This window comes from Bemisia tabaci, chromosome 7, assembly GCF_918797505.1.
Source record: "Bemisia tabaci chromosome 7, PGI_BMITA_v3".
In the NCBI taxonomy this organism is placed as follows: Eukaryota; Metazoa; Arthropoda; class Insecta; order Hemiptera; family Aleyrodidae; genus Bemisia; species Bemisia tabaci.
The window spans coordinates 29,791,032-29,811,610 of NC_092799.1; the positions used below are offsets into that span (position 1 = coordinate 29,791,032).

The window sequence follows — 20,579 nt, forward strand, 5'->3', positions numbered from 1 at the left end:
CTCTTGTGTATGATTTTCTCTAATTTTTTTTCAAACAGAATTAGCTATTTTTCAGATTTTAGAAGTATTAAGTGAGGGCCTTGATACCAATGTCAACAGATCAATAGAAGTCAGATAGATCTCTCATTTATATCTCGGTGTTATATGTTTGCTGCTTCGTCAAAGAAGTAATGAAAATGGTCATTGAAAATTAAGATATTTTATTTTTTTTCTTTGTTATTCCAGAGAATTGAAAAATCTCACTGTGAGCTAAAATCAAGTGAAGAAGAGCTAAAGAAAGTGTATCAACAGAAAGATCGAGATGCTCAGGAATTGGATCGACATTTAGAAAATCAGGAAAGAAAATTGCAGCGAGCAGACAAAGTATTGAAGAAATTAATTCGGGAAGTGCATCTCAATGTTGAAAGAGCACCTGTAATCGAATTTGCAGAGGTATTCCTAACTTATTATTTTGATGAGCTCTATCAAGTGAACACTTGTTTTAGAAATATTTTCTGCAAGAACGAGACAAGAAAATTAAGTTTACAAAAAAAATTTGCCTTTTTCTGATCCATACAAACCAAAATTATGAAACATGATGTTAAAATTTTAACAGACCATTCTGTACAAGGTGATCTAGACATCCCTTCCAAGTTTTTCTAAGGTTATTCAAGGTCGAAAGAGGTCAGGGACAGAAATAAAGTCAGGGATCGACCTCAAGGATTTTCAGTGTTCTTAAGCTTGGATGGTCTGGATCACTCTGCATACAGATGACAGGTAGGATGAAAGTTTGGCTGTTAATCTCCAAAAATCTCCTTTCTCTTGCAAAATAATGGTATTCATAACACTTATGGCTTTGGTTCGATTAATTTTTCTCCACGGTATGATCGAAAAATTTTCATCAATTTTCATTCTATCAACATAAAATGCTTGGATGTTTCTCAGCATGGGTAACTAAAAGGATATGTTCTCTTTTTTAAGCTTGGAGAACACATAATGAAATGAAAATTTAGTATTATTGCTCTAATCTTTCAGCAAGACATCAAAGTGAGGGAGCTTAAAGAACTCAATCAAAGTGCCCTTCTGCTATTGGCAGATCTCTCAGCAAGATACATAGAAACAGGCCCAACCATCAACAGGTACTTGGCGGAGAAAAGTCTTACCCTGCCATCAGTGTACGCAGCTGGACCATCTATCTCATCCCGATCAAAACCACCTAGCTCAGTGTCTAGTCATCTTCCCTCACACGGGTAATGAAAAATTCTTGGCTCAAAGCCAAAATACTATCTTAATTTAAATTCTTAAGCATTACCTTTGTTGTATTACTCCTTTCATTTTACAGTCTATTTTTTAGCTTCTTCCTCCCTTAAAAAGTCTTTCACGTAGTCTGATAAAAAAAAAAAAAATTACAAGGAGCCAATTTTTTTAAACTTTAACCATCTATTTTATTGTAATAACTCTTATTGGCAAATAATCAACAGGAAATAAGATACTTTCTTTTTTTTTACACCAAACTCCGATTTGGAAACGGTTTTTCCGGATTGGTAGCTAAAGCGCAATATTATCTTGTTTGATAATATCAAATTCGGACATAGCGCTGAAAAATACATCAGAATCTGCTTTAATACTTTCAGACAGAAATTTTGCAAGTGAGATTCCATTTCAGACCCACAGCGCCTGGACTACTCTCTGAGTTGGAAAATACATTACTGGCTCTGATGTGCTTACAAATAATAATGTGTCTCGCAATGTTTGCTTATTGTTAATTGCCAATGTTAAATTATTTTAGAACTGAAAGCAAAATTCTTTAGCTTGATTTTAAAACATCATTTAATTAGCCTACAAGATAGCAGTCAAGACAGTCCCAAAAGTTATCTAATAAATGTTTGAATTTCTCTTTCCCAAATTGAATATTTTTTTCTACATTCATCTAAAAATTACACTGATGTAAGTTTTCCTCATAAAAATCTGTATAATTTTGGTGACGTTGCGTGGTGTCAACAAACCCCAAGACTTGAAAATTGTAAGATGTTATGGAGGGAAGTTTTAAGCTTCAGTGACAATCTGGTCATTGACTTTCATAGGAGTCAGAATTTTTATTTTTGGATGATCATGGTGTCAACAAAAACTTAGAAAATCTGTTTGTTGACACCATGCTACATGATCATAATTTCCTAAATGATATTTTACCTCCTTGAGCGGTGGTATCTGACTAACATTATTTTTCTAAATCTGTTTGGAAATCGTATCTAACAACTAATTTTCTTTTCTACTGAAAGCGGCTGAGCATAGTTTACTGTTAACTGTAAAGAAGGAAAACTTTTTCTTGTGGACTCATGTGTTTTTTCCTTTCTTTTCTTCCAGCCCGAGCAATCTCTCAATCGATGGTTCTGCTCTCCATCTTGACAAAGCTCCGTCTTCCTCGGTGCCTAATGTTATGATCCTGAACCCGGATATAATCGGAACTTCCAAAGGTAGGCTTTCTTCAATTAGCGTGCATGAAAAAAAATAATTTCAAGATTGCCAACCCGGGCACAAGCAGAAGCTCTTTAGGCAGACTGTGGGATTAAAAAACTGAAACTTCATCGGGAATTACCTAAGTGGTAGTTATTATGGCAGGAACCTCTCACTCACCTCACTTCTCAAAAACTCACCACTTTATCGACCTATCCCTTTTACTTACCCGGGAATTATCTCCCCAAAATCTCTTTTCCGGGGAAATGAGGGCGTAGAATGGTGCAGTTTACAAAGGACTATAGAAACAAGTCCATCAGTCTAGTCTAGAAAGTGAGGAGACCTAACCAGAAGCGAAGGAATTGAAAAGCAGAGGAACAAAAGCAGCAACAGAGTTAAGTAGATGTAAAAGCCGAAACCAAGTACAGACAAAACTTCAGTTAGACAAAGCAGGTGGTAATGCAGCAATCCAGAAAGACAGCTGAAATTTTGAAATATCAGTACAGTAAAGCTAAGAATTTGAACAATTCGAGCCATAGCAGTGGAGAGCATAGAATGAAACAGATAGCAGCTCTGTTGCCAGTTGCAGATAAAATATTTCCGATTGCCAGCAAAGTCACAAGAAAGCCAAAAAAAGGGCTCGATTGTAGATTCCTGTGAACAAGAGCCGAGAAATCCTCGCCACTCTGACCTTAAGGGCATATCTCTATTTCCACATGAGCCCTGTTCTCTGCATAATCCTATGCTTTCTGAGGGTCATGTGGAAATAAAGAGACACCCTTACTTCAGAGGAGCAACAAAATGTCCGAACTACAGTTAAAAATTAATTTTTGCCCTGTAAGATAATCATCTGCAAGTGCAGGACAAACCATGCTCCATATTTGCGTCATGGCCATCACCATTATTAACCCACGCCACCTTCCTCCCACACTTTTCCCTCCTTTTTTCCATCTGACTACCTGTTTACTGAAACATGGAAGGAGCCTTGTAGTGTCCAGCTACCTCCGTTTACTCGTCCTCTGCACACTCACTCGTATCTAAACGCAAATCCTGGATTTTCGGCGGTCTCATTCTTCTTCTATTCCTCACCCCTTCCCTTAAATCTCCAGGACCTCCCTCCCTCCCCCACCCCCTCTAAACCCCCCTCGGAGTGCCTCCCCAGTGAAAATACTAACTAGCCGTCACCTTTGGAGCAATAGTTTTACCACAATCAAATAGATATTCTTGAAGGTCTTCTCTGTTTTTTGCCTCCAGTTCTGAGTATTTGTTTCTACTTTTCAGAAACAGCTGGGAGTCAAAAAAAGGTTGTTTTGCAAGGTGCAGAGAGTCAACGTCAGAAGAAATCAAATTATGCTGGTGCTAAAAGAAAGGATAGCAAGTCTTAAATCAGCAGACTAACTATTCTCCCCTGTTTTAGAGCTATCCAGTATAGTAAGTTAAATTTTTGTTTGTCCCTTAATTTGGAATATTTTGGAGGGGTTATCACATGAAGTTAATTAACCTTTCAGATGGGTTTAACCTAATTAAAAGTAATCTTATATATAAAGTGATGAGGTATCCTATAGAATCTCAGAAATTTATATAAACTAACTTAGTTTCAGTTTAAAATTTTTGCAGATTACTGGCTCCTTTGAATTTTTATCTGTATTATATTAATGAAATCTCTTATCAAAATTCTTTAGAAGAGAGCAGTAAGTAGATTCCCCTCTCATTTTTCTGGGCTTAAATTTTGTAATTGACAAAAGGATAAAAAAAATTTTTTTTTGGCCTAAATTTTTTTACTATATTATTATTAATTAAGAATAAGAATATCATCATTATCATCAATTATCAATCAAAGTTAAATTGTCTCCAGTAATTTGGGTGTACTAGATTTTACCTCAAGTTACCATAGATACCGAAACATATGAGCTAAAATTTCCTCACAAATTTTTGATGACTTGTTATTGTTTTGAACCACCTGGTTGTACCTAACCTCAAAATTTTTGCTGAAAAATTAACTCTTATTTTTATTTTCTTCAGTTTTCTCATGCTGGTAGTCTTCAAATTTCAATGGAGAAAAATGTGACCATACCCGCGTTGTGCACAAGCTCATGTTACATGCATTAATACAATTTTTTCGGAACCTCATCATGAGTAACCCAGAAGAAATACCTACGACAAGCAGCGGAGAATCACCAGCAGCCCAGGTTGGAAATAATCAGAGTAAAATATTGCGAAACTCCCAATATGTTTACTCATTGCGTCACGAGAACAAACGATCAACAAGTGGAGCTTCAGTATTAAAATTAAATTCTCAAAAATCTAGTGCAAAGCGTCCCAAAAAAAAAGAACAAAAGAACCCAATTATCCCAAGAATAGTAATAAAAAGGCTCAATAATAGGAAAGGTAGGCGAAAGAAAACCAGTCGAAAATCAAAAGGAACTATTAAAACAGTACAAGAAAATGTAGTGAATCTATTGGCTCCCACAACAGGGATAAGTCCTGCGAGTGAAGAAGCTCCTTCATCACCCAAAAATAGTTTAGGATCGAACAATCAAAGCATGGGAACGGCCAGTAACTGCATCGAACCAAACCAAAACAATGCTATGCCCTGCGATAGAATGGTAAAGAAAAATCCTAATGATATGGAGGTTGACAGTCCCAGTAATAACAACCCTTCTAGTGAGTATTAAATGCCTTCTTTCATCCAAGAAAACACGAAATTACTTTCAGCTTTTCTTGATTAATCATACCTTCTCTCACTTTCAATGACTTGCTAAGTTTAACATGAGTAAGTTTTTTAACACACTGACCGCTATTGACCTATCATATATTTTTGGCTGTGACACAAGGTTTCCAGTGTTGTAGATTAGTGTTAGGATTCCAAATTTGTTTTTCCTGTGTTTATTTTTATCATTTATTAAGTATTTAAGGGAAGTATCGAAACAGTAATTACAGCAGTGCTTGACTCTTACACAAACTACATTTTGATCAAAAAGGACAACCTATTAGTTTCTAATTTTCAGAGAAACTCTAGAATCTAATTCCTGACATGAAAAAGTGTCAGGTACGTCGAAAAGCGAAAAAAGAAAACAAATTAGAGCTGAACGCCTCGCCTCTCAATCACACGTTAAACTAATCCTTTGCAACTATTCGCATAATTCTTAAGATGTTGAATCGATCAATTCGAGATTCGATTAATATACCGACATGCAATTAGCACAAGTACGATTCTCTGAAATTGTGATGACCTGACTTACGGGTCGGGGCCAAACTCGACGCACTGGCCTAGAGTTGTGCCCGATATTTATACGAGGACGTAGCTGGAGCGTCGCGATATCAGCCTACGGGAAGTTTCCAAAGAGAGATATCTTGCAGCTGACGTCACAGGACTCCAGAGGGATTGTCGCGTCAGACAATGGTTGCCCATGGTCTCTGAGTGGAGAGAGATCTCGTTCAGACCACCTACACAACTTGACAGTGGTCGTTTTGGGGGGAGGGGGGCAGTCGTCGACCCTCCCAAAATGAGGGACCTAGACAAAAAGAGAAAGAGTCTGGAGTTCGTCTTTTGACTGAATCCAATTTTTTTTTCGAGTTGGCTATCTTATCAACTAAATTCTCGACAAGATCCTGAAGAGATATCATAGGGGAAAAGACTTGAAAAAGGGGGATGGTGCTGGAAACAAACCGGAGTGATTCGTCTTATTGGTAGACTCGTCAATGGCGCGCAAGTGCAAGCCGGAGTCCTGAGCACATGCACAACACGACGGTGTAGCGAAGACTGATTTCCTTAAGCATCGGAGCAAGTGATCCAGCTCCCTACACTTAGGTTGGTCGGCAGCGCGCATGCGCATTTCCTAGCGGACATCAGCGTTTTCTATAGAGTCAGTGCTCCTCCTAACGTAGCCAATTTCCCCCTCTAATGATGAAATTGTCTGGGAAATTGGGTGTCTCCTCACATTCCCCCTTCAGGGCAAAATATAATCCTCCAAAGATTATATTTTTATCAAAAGAAAGGAATGAGAGACTTCGGGCGCGCTACTGAAGAGGAAAGTCTGGTTCTGGTGCCAATCGGGTGCCAATGTTGAGGCAACCGCGCTCGGTTTTATGAATGACATAAATCGTATGAGTAGACCTCGTCCGGAATTCGTCCTGCTTATTCTGCCAGGAGAAAGAAAAAAAAGAAAGGAAAGGAAAGAAGAGTAGAAGATACGTGTTTTCTTGAGTTGGTCACATTTAATGGGAAAGAAAAAAAAGGGAAAAAAGATAAGGAAATATAATAGAGATCTTGTCGAGGAATTCTCTTAAAACTAAAATTAATAGTACACATTTTTAATTTACATGCTACTTTTTAACATTAATTTCTTACTGGTATTTTTGCAAGAGAAATGAAAGCCAACTTCAAACTCTGTAAGATTTAAACTTAATTTAGAACATGGAAGTTCGTTCTATGAGGGTGATTTTTAATTCAAAAAGCGGTTTAAAAAATCCATACTCGTAATTAACTTGTCTATCATTAAAAGAAAATGGGTAACTACTTCGTTCCTCCTTGCAATTTTATTTATTTTTTTATTTATTTAATCAAATAAGAGGCCAAAGCCCAAACAAAAATAGAACAATACATAAGATAGCACCAAAACAAAGCTTAAATGAAGACAAACAAGATAACAAGTAAGAAGTAAAGATAGAATAGAAAACAAAGTACCCTATAATACATTCTCATAGTATTTCAGCACCTCCCCTTTTAAAACATTTCTAAGGGACCATTAGGGGAAAAAATGTTTAAAAAATAGCAGAAAAATGAAATTTTTAGATGGATTAAATTAGGGGGGAGGGGGGTGTTGACAGAAAGAGGGTGGGAGAGACAAAGAATGTAGTGCATTATGTGTTGATACCTGATTTTTCCGGAGCGTCACAGGTATTCTCCATTTTGTTTATATTGTTCCAGCCTCTTTCGTTGTCTTTGCTCCTCACGTTGTTTTGCTTTCTGTCTTCTTTCTCTGCTCTCTGCGCTTCCCATTTTTTTCTCCCGGGTTATCTACGATGACCACTTGGTCCTCCTGTGACGTGGATGGTGTATCATGTAGTGGTGCTTTGTCCTCGCTCCCCGCGCATGTGATTTTGTAGATCACTGGGTGATGACACGTGATTTTCTGGGATAGGGTTATCACGGATGTCTCAGCAGTGGAAAGTTTTGGATCCCTTAATTCTGTAGAATTCGAAGTTTTGGGGTCCTCCTTTATTCCTTCTACAGGAATTTCCTTTTCGGTTTGTTTGTGGGTTGTCTGTCGGAATTCCGGCGGCAAGAACTTTTCGAGGATCTTTATTTTCACAAAACATTCTGTCAAGTCGCGCTTCGCCGGAATGAAATCTTCAAATTCGTCGTTTGGTTTTCTTCTCTTGTGATTCGCTAAGAGTGGGCGATAACTTGCTTTTTCCGAGCTGGCGTTTTCGATCAAGTGTAGTTTCCACTGTAGGTGTTGGGGTTTTTCTGAAGTTTCAGACTTGAAGTTTGTTGTAGTTTGACTTAGCGATTTGATTGTGTCGTTTTCTCTGGATTATCTGGAATATCCGACCACTCACTCATCATTTTCATGATGTCTTCATGGAAAATGTTGGAATTTTTGTAGGTAAGCTTCTTCTTTGTTTATCCCAGATTTTAGGGGGGGGGGGGAGGGTTTAGGTGCCGAAACTTGACCAATCGATGTCGTTGCTGCCCCTCATCTTTATTTTATTTTTTATTTATTTATCACATAATGAGCTTAAGCCCAACTAAAATAGACAATGCATAAGATAGCACAAAAACAAAGCTTAAATGAAGACAAACAAGATATCAAGTAAGAAGTAAAGGTAAAATAGAAAACAAAGTACCCTATAATACATTCTCAAAGTATTTCAGCACCTCCTCTTTTAAAACATTTTTAAACTGAGTAATTACAAGAGAAGACTTAGCGAGGTGCTATGGTAACTTGTTCCAGGACCTTTTAAATCTGACCACTACAGAATTGAAGCGATATGAAGTCCCGGAAGGATCATCACACAAGGGCCTGGCAATTCTTAAAGAATATTCTAGCTCTCTCGATCTGAAAAAACTTAACAAAACAGGGGACTTAACAAAACCATTTAAAATTTTAAACAGAAAAATCAAATCTGTGATATACTTGCACGACATGGCAACAGGGTGTGGAATGAATTGAAAGACTCACCTTCTTTCTGATTGCGACAATAGAATAGGAATCGTGAATGCAAGGTGTTTTTCTTGGGGTTACAACAGTTTACAAGGGCTTAATATACACACAAGTCCTGACTGTTGCATCACTCATTAATGAAGGGGCTTATATTTGATTTGCACTTTGCAGTGAAATATGATTTTTCTTTTCCTCTCAGAAGGAACAAGAAAATTTGGGTCACTAAGTTTAAGAATTTGGCCGATTCTTTACCCCTTTAAATCTGAAAGTTTTTTGGGATTTTTGCAGTTTTCTCATTGGGGTTTTTTGCAGTTTTCTCATTCGGGTTTTTTGCAGTTTTCTCTTGTCACTCATTGTACAACCCTCTTCAGTCTCTGAATTCTCGTTTTGTTCATTACTTAAATCTTCAATTAGTTTTCAATTTCCCCTCCAAGACCTTTTCCTTCCTGACTTGTTGTTATCCTGTCTTGCAAACAGACTCCTGTTAAGATCGCCAAGTAGAGGTTGTTCTTGATCATCAAATCCTGAATCCTCACTTAGACAAACCGCAAAAGTGAAGTACAAAAGGCCCTCAATATTTTTTACGTCGGTACTGAGGAGTACTTACACAGATCGAATATGAAACTAGTGAGTTCTTCTCGCGTAACCATCATTGTTTCGCTTCTTATGTGATTTTGGGGGCATCCAAGATGCTATTATTTTAACGACATGTGCAACGTTACATCTAATGAAGAAATCTGGTTTCACGACTTTCGAAGGGTCCATCAGAACATAAGCACAATTTTAGAGGTACGCTTGCAATGATTGGAGCTCAGTAAAAACTTAAATAAGGGTAGAGATTGTAAGGGGGGGGGGGTGCTCAGGTGGCTGGGTAGAGCTGAGGAACAAGCCGGTTTGGAGTATTTTCGGGTAGAGATATATATATATTTGCAACAAAACACACTATTTCGGACTTTAAACACACTATTTCAGACTTCAACACACTATTCAGACTTCAAACACACTATTCAGACTTAACTAACTACTTCAAACTCCGACTACTTACGCGTAGGGCTGCGGGCCTCTTGTATGAACGTTAGACCCCGGCACGTCGATTGATCAGCTGTTTTATAGCAGCGGACGAGGCGACCCATGGCCAAGACCGAATAATGGGCCCAATATTCGGCCCCGAGAAAGCTCGCCTCGCGCCGCTACTCAAAACAAGCTGAGCAAGAACGTGCCGGAACAGAGGTCGCAAACTCTACGCGTAAGCCAGAGTTTGACCAAAATGGGACCGTACATGAGATGTACGGCCCCGTTTCATTCCCCCTGCTTTAAATGGTCCCTTAAAAAAAACGTGTGATGAAGGATATACATGTAAATACAGAATAAATGCATAATTAATATCTAATAAAAATCCGACGTATACTGCAGATGTATCTTGTGCCAATGAAAAAGGTCGATGATCAAGCCAAAACGGTAGTTCCCCATCCGATTCGCTGTGCTCCTGCACTGGTCCCACGTTGCCCGAGAGTTGAGCTGTCACGAGAATTGCCCTCACATCTTAGTTCCTTGATGTAGCCGACGAAAAAAAAAAAACTGCACCTCCTCGCCAAGCCTTTGCATTGCAGCTCACAATCCGTGACCCCTCGACCAGCTTCAGAGTAACCCTGCATTGAGAAAGGTCCCCGACGACCGCTCCGTCATGATATCTTTTCTTCGGTCGTATCCCTGACCAGGGACTCTATTAGTCTGCCCGATAGCACCAGGGATTGAATCGAGCTTTTCAATCCGACCAGGTGAAGAACCAGTTGGGGTTGAGGCACCAATCCTCGGTTTACACTTGACTCGAAAAGTCTTGCATCGAGTGAATGCCTGGTTCACCCATACAATTCTACGGAACGGAAGGACCTAAAACTCAAAATTACACCGGATTAGAAACTAACAAAAAAAATATAACAATTTGATAAAAATATAAATATCACGGAACTAAAAGAAACATTAGGTACTTTACTACAAAGCTTCGTTACTAGGGACGACCGGGCCTCCACCACCATTTTTTCTGTGGCCAAAAAAAAATGGCCGTGTTGCGCATGAGTATAGAAAAAATAGAAAACATTCCTCATACGCTTTTCTAAGTAAAAATAAAAAATACTTGTTTAAAACGGCATAGCATTTCCATCGAGAAAAAAAATTTACAGAAAAACCCGTGAGGTGCAGAAACCGCCGGGGGCACCGGGATTTTTTCAGTAAACCCTTGGTTTCGTTTTTGCCCGCATCCAGAGACCGAGTGCAAGAATGACAATCAAAAGTATACCCACGGAAACTGTCAACCTATGCAAATGCCACTCCGTCGGCACCCACGAACTCTGCTCCCATTGTGCTGTAATTTGACCCAACACTTTGTTTAGCTCAGCGTGACTACTCACTCTCGCTACACTTTCCTTAACTCGCTCCTCTAAATTCTCTTCCCCCAACTTGACTTTCTCAAGCAAATCACTTTCTGGCTGCGTTGAGCGGCTCAGAAGAGCCACAAAAAACCTCCTTAAATAAAGTTGGATGGGCCCTTATCGTGTTTAGAAGCCCATACGCCTCCAGTCCTTTGCAGAGATCTTTGAGAATTGGCTCTAATTTTACTCGACCGTGAAAATCAAGGAACTGCTGGACGAGTTCGTCTTTTTCTGCCATAGCCAGGGGCCGAGATGTTAGGCTAGCTTGAGAACAAGACTCCTCAAGAACTGCAGCCTGGAGATCAGCAACAGTTTCTGCGTTCATAAGGAGACTTAGATGTCGGGCAGCCGTTGGGTGGACAATTGAGTCAGGAGTCGTGGTAGAGATCTCTCCTGACAAGACTGCTTCATACAGATGCGGATGAAAAAAGTTCGGACCCGGTCCTCCTTGCACCAGGGACATGGCGATTAATTGTCCGGCTAGTTCATAGTCCGTTATTGCGTTCATTCTAGCTGGAGCAGAGTAGTTGAGGTGGAAAGACATTCCAGTGGAGGACATTCCAGCGAATAATCCGGATGAATCGCGTATAGCCTTCAGCACAAGAGTGAAAAACTCCCTGCGCAGGCCCCCCAGGTCGTACCCTTCCTCTTTTCTGCCGAGTTCCGGCTGCTCTGCACCGTCTATGTTCAGCCCCAGACTGTCTGTAAAAGTTATTCTTAACGGAAGATGAACATTAAACGACTTCTTCCGCATGCTTCTCGCAGCATTTTTGAATGGATTTCTTCTATCAATGATCCAATTGGTTTTCTGATACATTGAGAGAAGGCAGGCAGATGTTGTCAATAATGATTTGAGTGTAACCTCGGTTTCTTCAGCACAGGATGGAAAATCTGCATGGTTGTCATTCTCTTCATGACTCGATTCATCGACATCCCTTTCTTCAACTTCATAGATTTGATCGAGATCACCGGAGTCATTAAGATCCGGAAATAATTCTACTTCAGTTGCGATGAAAATTTTCTTCTTCTTCGCAAAAAAAAGACGATGTATTGTTTCTCCATCGAAGGTAGTGTAAGGGGGGGGGGGGTGCTCAGGTGGCTGGGTAGAGCTGAGGAACAAGCCGGTTTGGAGTATTTTCGGGTAGAGATATATATATATTCGCAACAAAACACACTATTTCGGACTTTAAACACACTATTTCAGACTTCAAACACACTATTTCAGACTTCAAACACACTATTTCAGACTTTAACTAACTACTTCAAACTCCGACTACTTACGCGTAGGGCTGCGGGCCTCTTGTATGAACGTTAGACCCCGGCACGTCGATTGATCAGCTGTTTTATAGCAGCGGACGAGGCGACCCATGGCCAAGACCGAATAATGGGCCCAATATTCGGCCCCGAGAAAGCTCGCCTCGCGCCGCTACTCAAAACAAGCTGAGCAAGAACGTGCCGGAACAGAGGTCGCAAACTCTACGCGTAAGCCAGAGTTTGACCAAAATGGGACCGTACATGAGATGTACGGCCCCGTTTCAGAGATAAGAACAATTGAACGGTCACAGGTTGTTTCCTTTGGTGCGGGATGGCGAATAGGTATGCAATCTTTAAAAATATTCCGAGAAAGTGTTCAACAGTTACAATGTTTTGCCTCTCGGAGATCATACTATCCATGGTTACCTGGCTTTTTCTGGACCAGCCATAGATACTTATGAGACATAGGAACAAAGTTCTTGAGCTGTTTTCAATAATGGCCGAAGAATTTGCAGGAACGATTTTTATATCAGTAGAATTTGTCCTTGCTCAGTATTCATTACTCAAAGCCGTTTGCCCAGTGTGGCCCGTATATAACTCTAACGGTGGGATGTATATCTCACGAATAATAGTATAAAAAGGATCAATGTATGCCATGATCAGGAATGCTGGAAATAGGTCCCCATGCAATTTGTCCCTGCTTTTAAAGCGGGATTTTCGAACTCTGAGGCTATTCGTGGACGGAATGCAACTTGGCTCTATTTCTTTGTATCTGATTGTATTTAATAAAAATTTAGACCAAAAAGAGGAAGCTGCTTCATTCCTAGCGGCAACTTCGCGCAGTGAACTGTCTTTCGAATAAAACTTCCGTCTCTTCTGGGTGTTTGTGCACCTTTCACTATTCCCGGTATATGAGCATTGAAAAATTGCTTTGTTTCCTAATATCGGCTCTCTTTTCATCTCAGCCTTCAGAATGGATCCGCATGCATTGCATGAACCCGCAATTTTTATGAAAATGTCTTCATTTGGATGCACTGATGCATATTTAAAAGAAATTTGGCAAGCCATTTGTAAGTGAGCCCATATACTTTGAACTTTGACCGGCCGCAACTTTGTCAAAAAGACAAAAAGCGATCTGCGGCTTGCACAGAAAATTTTCCTTTTATATCCTCTTTCAATTGATGTATCACAAAAGAGGGGGGGGGGGGTAGGTTCGCCATTTGAAGAAAAATTTAGGATCCATAGCCCTCCTATGTGGGGTCCTCGAACATTTGGAGGGCCCTAACTGAGGTGTCTTAAGAATGACAGATTTTATGAGACGAATACTTTTATTCAACATACTAGGGACAAATCAACGTTTACGACTCGAATACAAAAACGGCTACACACAGTTAACGAATACATGACGATTACACACAGTTAACATCATAACGAATACCAAGCGAGTACCTCAGTCCCCGCACACACTGGCTGAGTCCAGCTGGCCACACCGGCCTCGCCAGCGCTGCCTTACGACAGCTTTATGTACTACACCCCACTAACATTAATCCTTGAAAATATCCAAAAGTGAGGGAATTGGAGTCATGAATAAATGCTGCGATGATTGCTGCTCTGGCCTGGTTTGCTTCGACGGTGTACACTTTGCGAACGTTGTTTCGGAAGCCAACCAGTTTGTGGCCACTTGGGAGATGCTTTATTAGCGGCTCTTGAGCCAGGATTACTTGGAGTCCTAGTTTCTCACAATCGACCTGCGTCTTGCAGTTCGGATCCTTCCGGTGATCGAGGTTGATCTGTCCGAACTTGAGACGCAGGCCAGTGCCAGGAGTGGTTTGGGTTGCCATTGTTGACTACTGGCAGTTCCCCCCCCCCCCCACTTCGGGGTCCGTCTCCATCGGTATTACGACGTTGTTCTGGGTGTGATCCTCACCGTCGGCGGGAAAGCCGCTGCCGTTGTTGTTATCCGATGTGTTGGGCTGGGGGGGGGGGGGGTCGGTCGGGTACCAGAGGGGACTTGTGTGCTGAAGAAGAAGGTGTGTTTGAAGATGAGATTGTGACAACTGGTGGCGCAGAGCCCCAGTTTAAATGTCTGGTGGGTTGCGGAGTCCGCGGCTCGGCGTTCGCCATTCCGCCTCCTGTCTTCGGCTGTGGCATGTGAGTCTTTTGGCCGTAGTTTATGCTACGCTCAAGGTTGCTGCGTCTGAGCTTATAATAGGCACATAGGTTTGTGTCCCCACTGGCGTGGCGTGGTCCGGGCATGCAGTGTTTCCTGCACCCTGCACAGACCCTTGGAATATTATCCATGGAGTAAATGCATATCAAAGAGGTAAAATTCACAAAATAATAATTTCTTATTTCAGATGAAATAGAATTTGAGTAAAAAATTTTTTTTTACATCATCCCAGGTAAAATTGAATTTGAGAAAAGAAAATAATTGTTACGTTATTTTAAATTAAATAGTTTGAGGAAAGAAAATACCTACCTCCAAAACAAATAATATTCTTAAACACAATACCAAAAAGCAGCTAGGGGAATGTCAAGCCACAGAAAATGCAGTCAATGTAGGAATGAAACAGAAACTACTTCTGTAAGAAACGAAAGATGATGGAGAACCAGACAAAAGAAAAGTATTTATTGAACAGCAAATTCTGAAAGCTTAATTAAGATTTTTTTAAGCTTTTAGAATATGTCACATCGTGTGGCCAAGGAACAAGAGTGAAGGAGGTTGTTGCGTAGAGTGATGTGATGTTCTATTATACGTCCGTATAATTGTGTTTAAATTTGCCTGTAAGGTGTGAGAGTTAGTTTTCATATGGGTGAGTGCTCTTTTAGCTGTTTGTACTGTGCATTCGGTCTGGTCATTATTGACAGGGTGATAGGGAGGAATGGTTTTGTGGAAGAGCGTACCTTGAGATTTGAGAAACTGCTTGAAGTAGGCTGATATGAAGCAAGGACAATCATCCGAAACAACAATTTTAGGCGAGCCAAACAATGTGAAGGAGTTGGATAGCAACTTGCAAGTAATGAAGATAGGTGTTATTTTGGGTATTATTTCAGAGTAGTCATTTTAGAGTACGTATTACATATTTTAATAAAAGAGTACAAAAAGTGTGGCCTGACAAGGAGATTCTGAGAACTAACTAGCTAAACAGGAAGGGGCAGCTATAAGCGTAAGTTCTTATCAAAATGGAAATATGAATCCCAGTATTCGCAGTATGAGTCGCCATTGGAATAACGCGACATTGTCAAGTTGTCAAGATTATGTATAGAATTCCAGGGTTCAACAGCAAGTGGCCTCACTTGTCATGGAAGAGCTGACAAAGACCTGAAGAAATGTAGAATATGCATCAACAACTATCAATAAATATTTATTATGTACAGGTCCAGCGTTGTCAACATGAATTCTTTCCCACGGATAGAAGGGGTATTCCCATGGGTGTTTATTGAATTTGGGAGGCTGCTTTAGATGCTCCAAACATGTTTTGCAAGATTTAGAAGCATCTTCAATATCCTTATCTAGGTTGGGCCAATAAATTAACGACCTCGCTTGACTTTTCATTCTAGTCATTCCAGAGTGAGTGATGTGAAGTTCATTTAAGATTCTGCTGTGCAGTTGAGCTGGGATGATGTCCACGATGTGACAGAATAAAGTTACCAAAAAAATTTTGGTGACAGGCAGTGAAACAATAGATTTTGCCAAAACCAATGGCTGCAGAATCTTTCTTCTCCTAGGATGATCCTCCACTAGCTCACTGAATTTTTTATTTGGTCAGCCTCAAATACTATTAATTGTCTTTCCTGTTTTGTTGCACGGAAACCTTAGTGTCAGGCCTAAGAGCTCGCTTTTGCGGTCAGTTTGTTAAACATGTTTTCTCATATTGTTTTATTACACCTTTCCCCTCTCGCTGCAAGTGTCTGATAAATTTAAATTTTCTGAGGAGCCTCACAATTTGGAAATTTTTCTAATTGTCTGTGTTACACCAGAAATATCAGAGTAACTGGGAGTGCACATACACAACATGTGTCCTTTCTTTGTGTCGATTAGTTCTAAGCTAAAATTATTACCAAAAAAATACGGGAAACCCCTTCAAACCAACTGTATGGATGAAGTGCGGAAAATTGAGAATCTCAGCCCTCTCCGCAATATTGTGTCACATCTTTTGGGTTATTATAAGGAGTAAATTTAAAGCTGATAACTCACTGATCACGGTGGAAACACTGCTTGAATAAATCGGCCCATGTAAAAACTTTTTATGTCTATTTCATCGCTTCAGAATTGCAACCTCTTGTCTTTGTCCATCTCTACTGTGAGCTGAAGATGTGGCTCTTTTAGTTCCTCTCATCAGGCCCGGATTTTTTATCAAGCTAATTAGGCTATAGTCTAGAGTGCAATATTTTGGAGACTTCATTCCAAAACGTTAGTAATGGTGTCTCAAAATTTCAATTTTTGAGTATTTTGTTACTTTTTATTTTCCAAAACTAGTTTTTTTCTGGAGTTCAAATCTTCATAAGTAGAACATCTCAAAATTGTTAAAAAAAATCCTCGTGTGAAAGGTGAACTTGAAGCCAGCGCTGCCCTGCCTTTCATGAAGCACTTCAAATTTTTTTGATAATTTTGGCATATATTAATTTGTTGCTAACAGTAGAAATACCCCTACAAATTTTGAAGCTATGCATAGGATATAAAGACATTAAACGTTTTTGCACTACTTAATTCCACTGAGAAATAAGTTCTGGTCAAAACTTACTTGGTAAATGAAATTACTCTTCCCAGGAGGTAAATCGAGGCCTAAACCCCTTTTTTCACACATAAAAACGCTTATTTATGTTTCCTTGCTATCCAGTTTGATTCAGAACTGTACAAGTATGAGCCTTCCTTTAAACTGCGAAGTTAGCTCGAAAAATTTGCAGACTTGACTAAAATGCAAGGTGGTTGTCCGGTCTGAATGGACCTTGTTCTTTCAACTTGTAATTAATAATAATATTCTCAGAGTTCATTAAGATAAGTTTTCATTTATTGTCTGTATATTTTATTTCCTTAATGTCGGGGCTATGTATTGCTCGTTTGTGTGAAAGTCCAGCAACTTCCTAGGCTTTTTATAGGTCAAGCTGCAACATCTCTTGGCCAAACAGAAGCCAAGATTCTGTCTCATGTCTATTCGTTTGTCAAAAATTGAAGTCCTAACAATTTTTTTTATAGAAAATATATTGCTTCATTCACTGATACCAAGTACCTACATTGTGCACATTTCTTCTGTGTTGATTGTTAATCAATTGATCTTTTTGATGTATCTATTTTCAACTTGGTTGAATCTTGAAACTATTAGCCTGTACGTCAGGAGTATCAGTTCAGCATCTGTTACATGAACATCTCTTTTTTAAGCCAAATATTGCATTTTGGAGTTTGATTAATTGAGGATGAAGAGGAAATTCCTGAAACCAGAAACATTTTTGATTTCCAGTGACATTAGACATCTAAACAACATCCTTGACCTGCGAACTATATTCGAGCCAGAATTATATCAAATAAACATGTGTCCAACCCTTTTAAGCTCCCATGTTATGCCTAGGTTTGCATTTGTGTTTTAGAGAGAACATGTTGACTAAATTCTGGGCAAACTCCAGGAAGTAAAATTTACCTTACCCTTTGCAGCAAATAAATTGCAAGTCTGCTTATTTTTTACTACTTTTTTTCTTTTCCTTTGTTTTCTGCAGAAGGTATTTTTACAGGACCTCTTTATTTTCTCTTTAACTCTCAGATAAGGGAAGAACCTTGTCTTCAAAACCATAATTTTCAAGTAAATGTATTAATGTTTTTAAAAATTCATTTCTGAGGTATTTATCTTCAACCCATTAATATCCTCTTTTTTCGGTTTTACAATGTGCAGCACCCCATGCCTCTGAATCACCTCAAATAAATGCCACTCCAGAAGCTCCAGGCACCAATTTGAACCCAGCAGGTAGAATAGCTAAACTCTTTTCCGAATCAGTAAATTTAGAGCTAAAAGAACGCTTTAATCCCATGCAAAGTGAACAAAATTCCGCCTCTTCCTCCTCCTCCACAAGAACTTTTGTTTTTGTGGAAACCGACATGGAGGATTTTTCATCAAGCCCTTGTAAGGAAGATAACCGATCCGAAAGCGAGATTCAAAACTTCACTTACTGTTCCCGCTCTGGCACTCCAAAGAAAAACTCGCCCATACAATTGAACCCGGAGCCAAATGCAAGCAAAACTAATCTTGATTCAAAATCCAGTAATTTTTCCTCGTCATGCACTAATTCTCATCCCATGGAATTTTTCCCTGTTACTTTTGTTGAACCAAATTCAAAGTAGAATCCTTATGCATAAGGACTGTTGCAAATAGAACTGTTTTCCCTTACTCTCTCTGACACAGTTATCTCTGGAAATTATCTTTGAGCACTAATTTACAGTACTTAAGTTCAGTGCATTTTTCTCTAGATGGCTCAGATATTTTGAAAAGAAGAAGCAATCACTTCAGTTACCTGGAAAAACTTAGCATAAATAGGTAAAATGAAGTTGTAAACTTTTAGGACCAAGTGCACCGTTTACTTGATCAGCAAGATTTTACCGATGATTTTAACTTCATTGAAAGTGCTTCAATTCATTCAAGCCCCCGGTTTGAAGCCCCCTATATCAGTGTTTAACCATGCATCAGTCCTAACAACTTCTTGTTTGTATGAGCAGTTTCAAATCATGTTTGCTCTCTCATTTTGTAAAATTCTTTCCAACAGTATCGTCAAAATTTAAATTAAGTTTGTCAAACTTCAGTTTCTTCTGTGTTGTAAATTAAAAGTCATATTTTCCTAAGTTCAGTGATCAGTATTTTACCAAACTATATGCTCCTTCATCGATTTGAGATCACAACTGAGCATTGGCCTTTCACACCATCTTAAGATTAACTGTTCAATTTTTGAGTGTTGCATCTTAATTCAGAAACTATTAACAAATTCTTCTCAATTCCTCTCTTTATTTCCTCTCAGTTTAGTTCTTGTTGAAATACTGTTCATTTGAAAATTAATGAGAGAGAGGATTTCGAGTGGAGGAGGATAAAAGGAGGTACCTAGATTGAAGCACAAATTGCAGGATGTATTTTTTTGTTTTGTCTGTTACTGTCCTCTGTGGAGCGCCTCCTGGGAATGAATACTCTTTAAGCAGTTTGTTAAATAAGGCTATGTTTTTTCCATGTAAATGGTGTTGATGTTTTCCTCCTTATAATATTGCAATTTAAACCCAAATGATGTTCGCAAACACTAAAATTCCATCTGGAGTCTTTCAATTTAAGGGGATTGAACTATCATCGCAGATATTCACTTGCCAAAAGCAGAACAGTTCCCCATCGTTTTAGTTGCCAACACACCAATCGAGTCCCTTTTTCCCATCCAAAGTTGTGTTCTGCAATTTCATTCAAATTGATTGGGAGCCTCCGAATATTAAGCACTGTTTCCAATCTAATTATTACATTTGAACCTTGCCCTATCCAGTTTTTAGTTGTTCTCTTGTTATTTTTTTCCCCTGAAATGTTCATGTTTTTACCTAATTTTTTTTTTTTTTTCATTGAATTATAAACTGAGAATTCCCGTCATTTTAAGTGCTCTCTGCCTTATTTGAGGTTTTGTACCACTACTATTTAGGATCATTTATCCTTTTTGTGTAGGTGAAGAATCCCGATCATTCCTTGATAAGTTGAGAGACTGCTCAATTATGTAGAATTTGAATCGAAGATTTGAGTCAAACTATCTGTTACTTACTTTTGCTGCCTCGTCAACATCTGTTCGCAGTGTCACAAGTACTGTTTAATCACTATTTTTGAAATTGTACCCGACTTTTTTATGGGTATAATGACTGTCAACTGAAACACCATTTTAAGTTGCGGAACTTTTTTTATAGTGTCATCTTTTTTTAAATAATATAAATAAAGAATAATCAACCAGTTTCATAGTTTTTTTAGTTTTTTTGTATCAGTGATGAAATGAAAATGAACCTTTTAGGTTTTTTTTTTTTTTTGTGTCTTTATTTGAAGTAAGTGTTTAATATCCTAACCATAGAGGTGCTTTAATTTACTTTTCTCCTCCTCCTTCTTAAAAAAATTTCGAAAGAGCTCAAACTAACAAAGAAATTGGTGCTCAGGCAGGCATCCTCTATGCATTGCAATTTGTGACAGTGTGAGAGGTCAAGGGATCATCAATTTGTGGTTTTTCATTTAATTCTGAATAACAGCTGTCATCTAAATTCCCTCGCTAACACGCTTACGCGTTTCCACACTCACGCACGTTG

The 20,579-nt window shown here is 39.0% G+C and overlaps 1 protein-coding gene across 4 annotated transcripts; it reads left to right on the top strand.

The window, feature by feature from the left end:
* Positions 1 to 4,105: 4,105 nt before the first annotated feature.
* Positions 4,106 to 20,236, top strand: LOC109042334 (uncharacterized). Of its 4 annotated transcripts, none has more exons than XM_072302820.1 (3): positions 4,106 to 4,124; positions 4,456 to 5,097; positions 18,172 to 20,236. In XM_072302820.1, the coding sequence occupies exons 2-3, from the start codon at positions 4,527 to 4,529 to the stop codon at positions 18,615 to 18,617; spliced, it is 1,017 nt and encodes a 338-aa protein (XP_072158921.1). In that variant the 5' UTR covers positions 4,106 to 4,124; positions 4,456 to 4,526; the 3' UTR covers positions 18,618 to 20,236. The 4 variants fall into 4 exon arrangements, with proteins under 4 accessions (XP_072158921.1, XP_018914580.2, XP_018914572.2 ...); XM_019059027.2 differs by lacking the exon at positions 4,106 to 4,124 and having other exon boundaries at positions 4,255 to 5,097; positions 18,172 to 18,243; positions 19,960 to 20,236; XM_019059035.2 differs by lacking the exon at positions 4,106 to 4,124 and having other exon boundaries at positions 4,252 to 5,097; positions 19,960 to 20,236.
* Positions 20,237 to 20,579: the final 343 nt, after the last annotated feature.

Excerpts from the sequence above, each read along its gene's own strand:
- LOC109042334 (XM_072302820.1), top strand. The coding sequence starts at position 4,527 with ATGTTACATGCATTAATACAATTTTTTCGGAACCTCATCATGAGTAAC. Across the intron at positions 5,098-18,171 it reads CAGTAATAACAACCCTTCTA|CACCCCATGCCTCTGAATCA; the intron begins GTGAGTATTAAA and ends TACAATGTGCAG.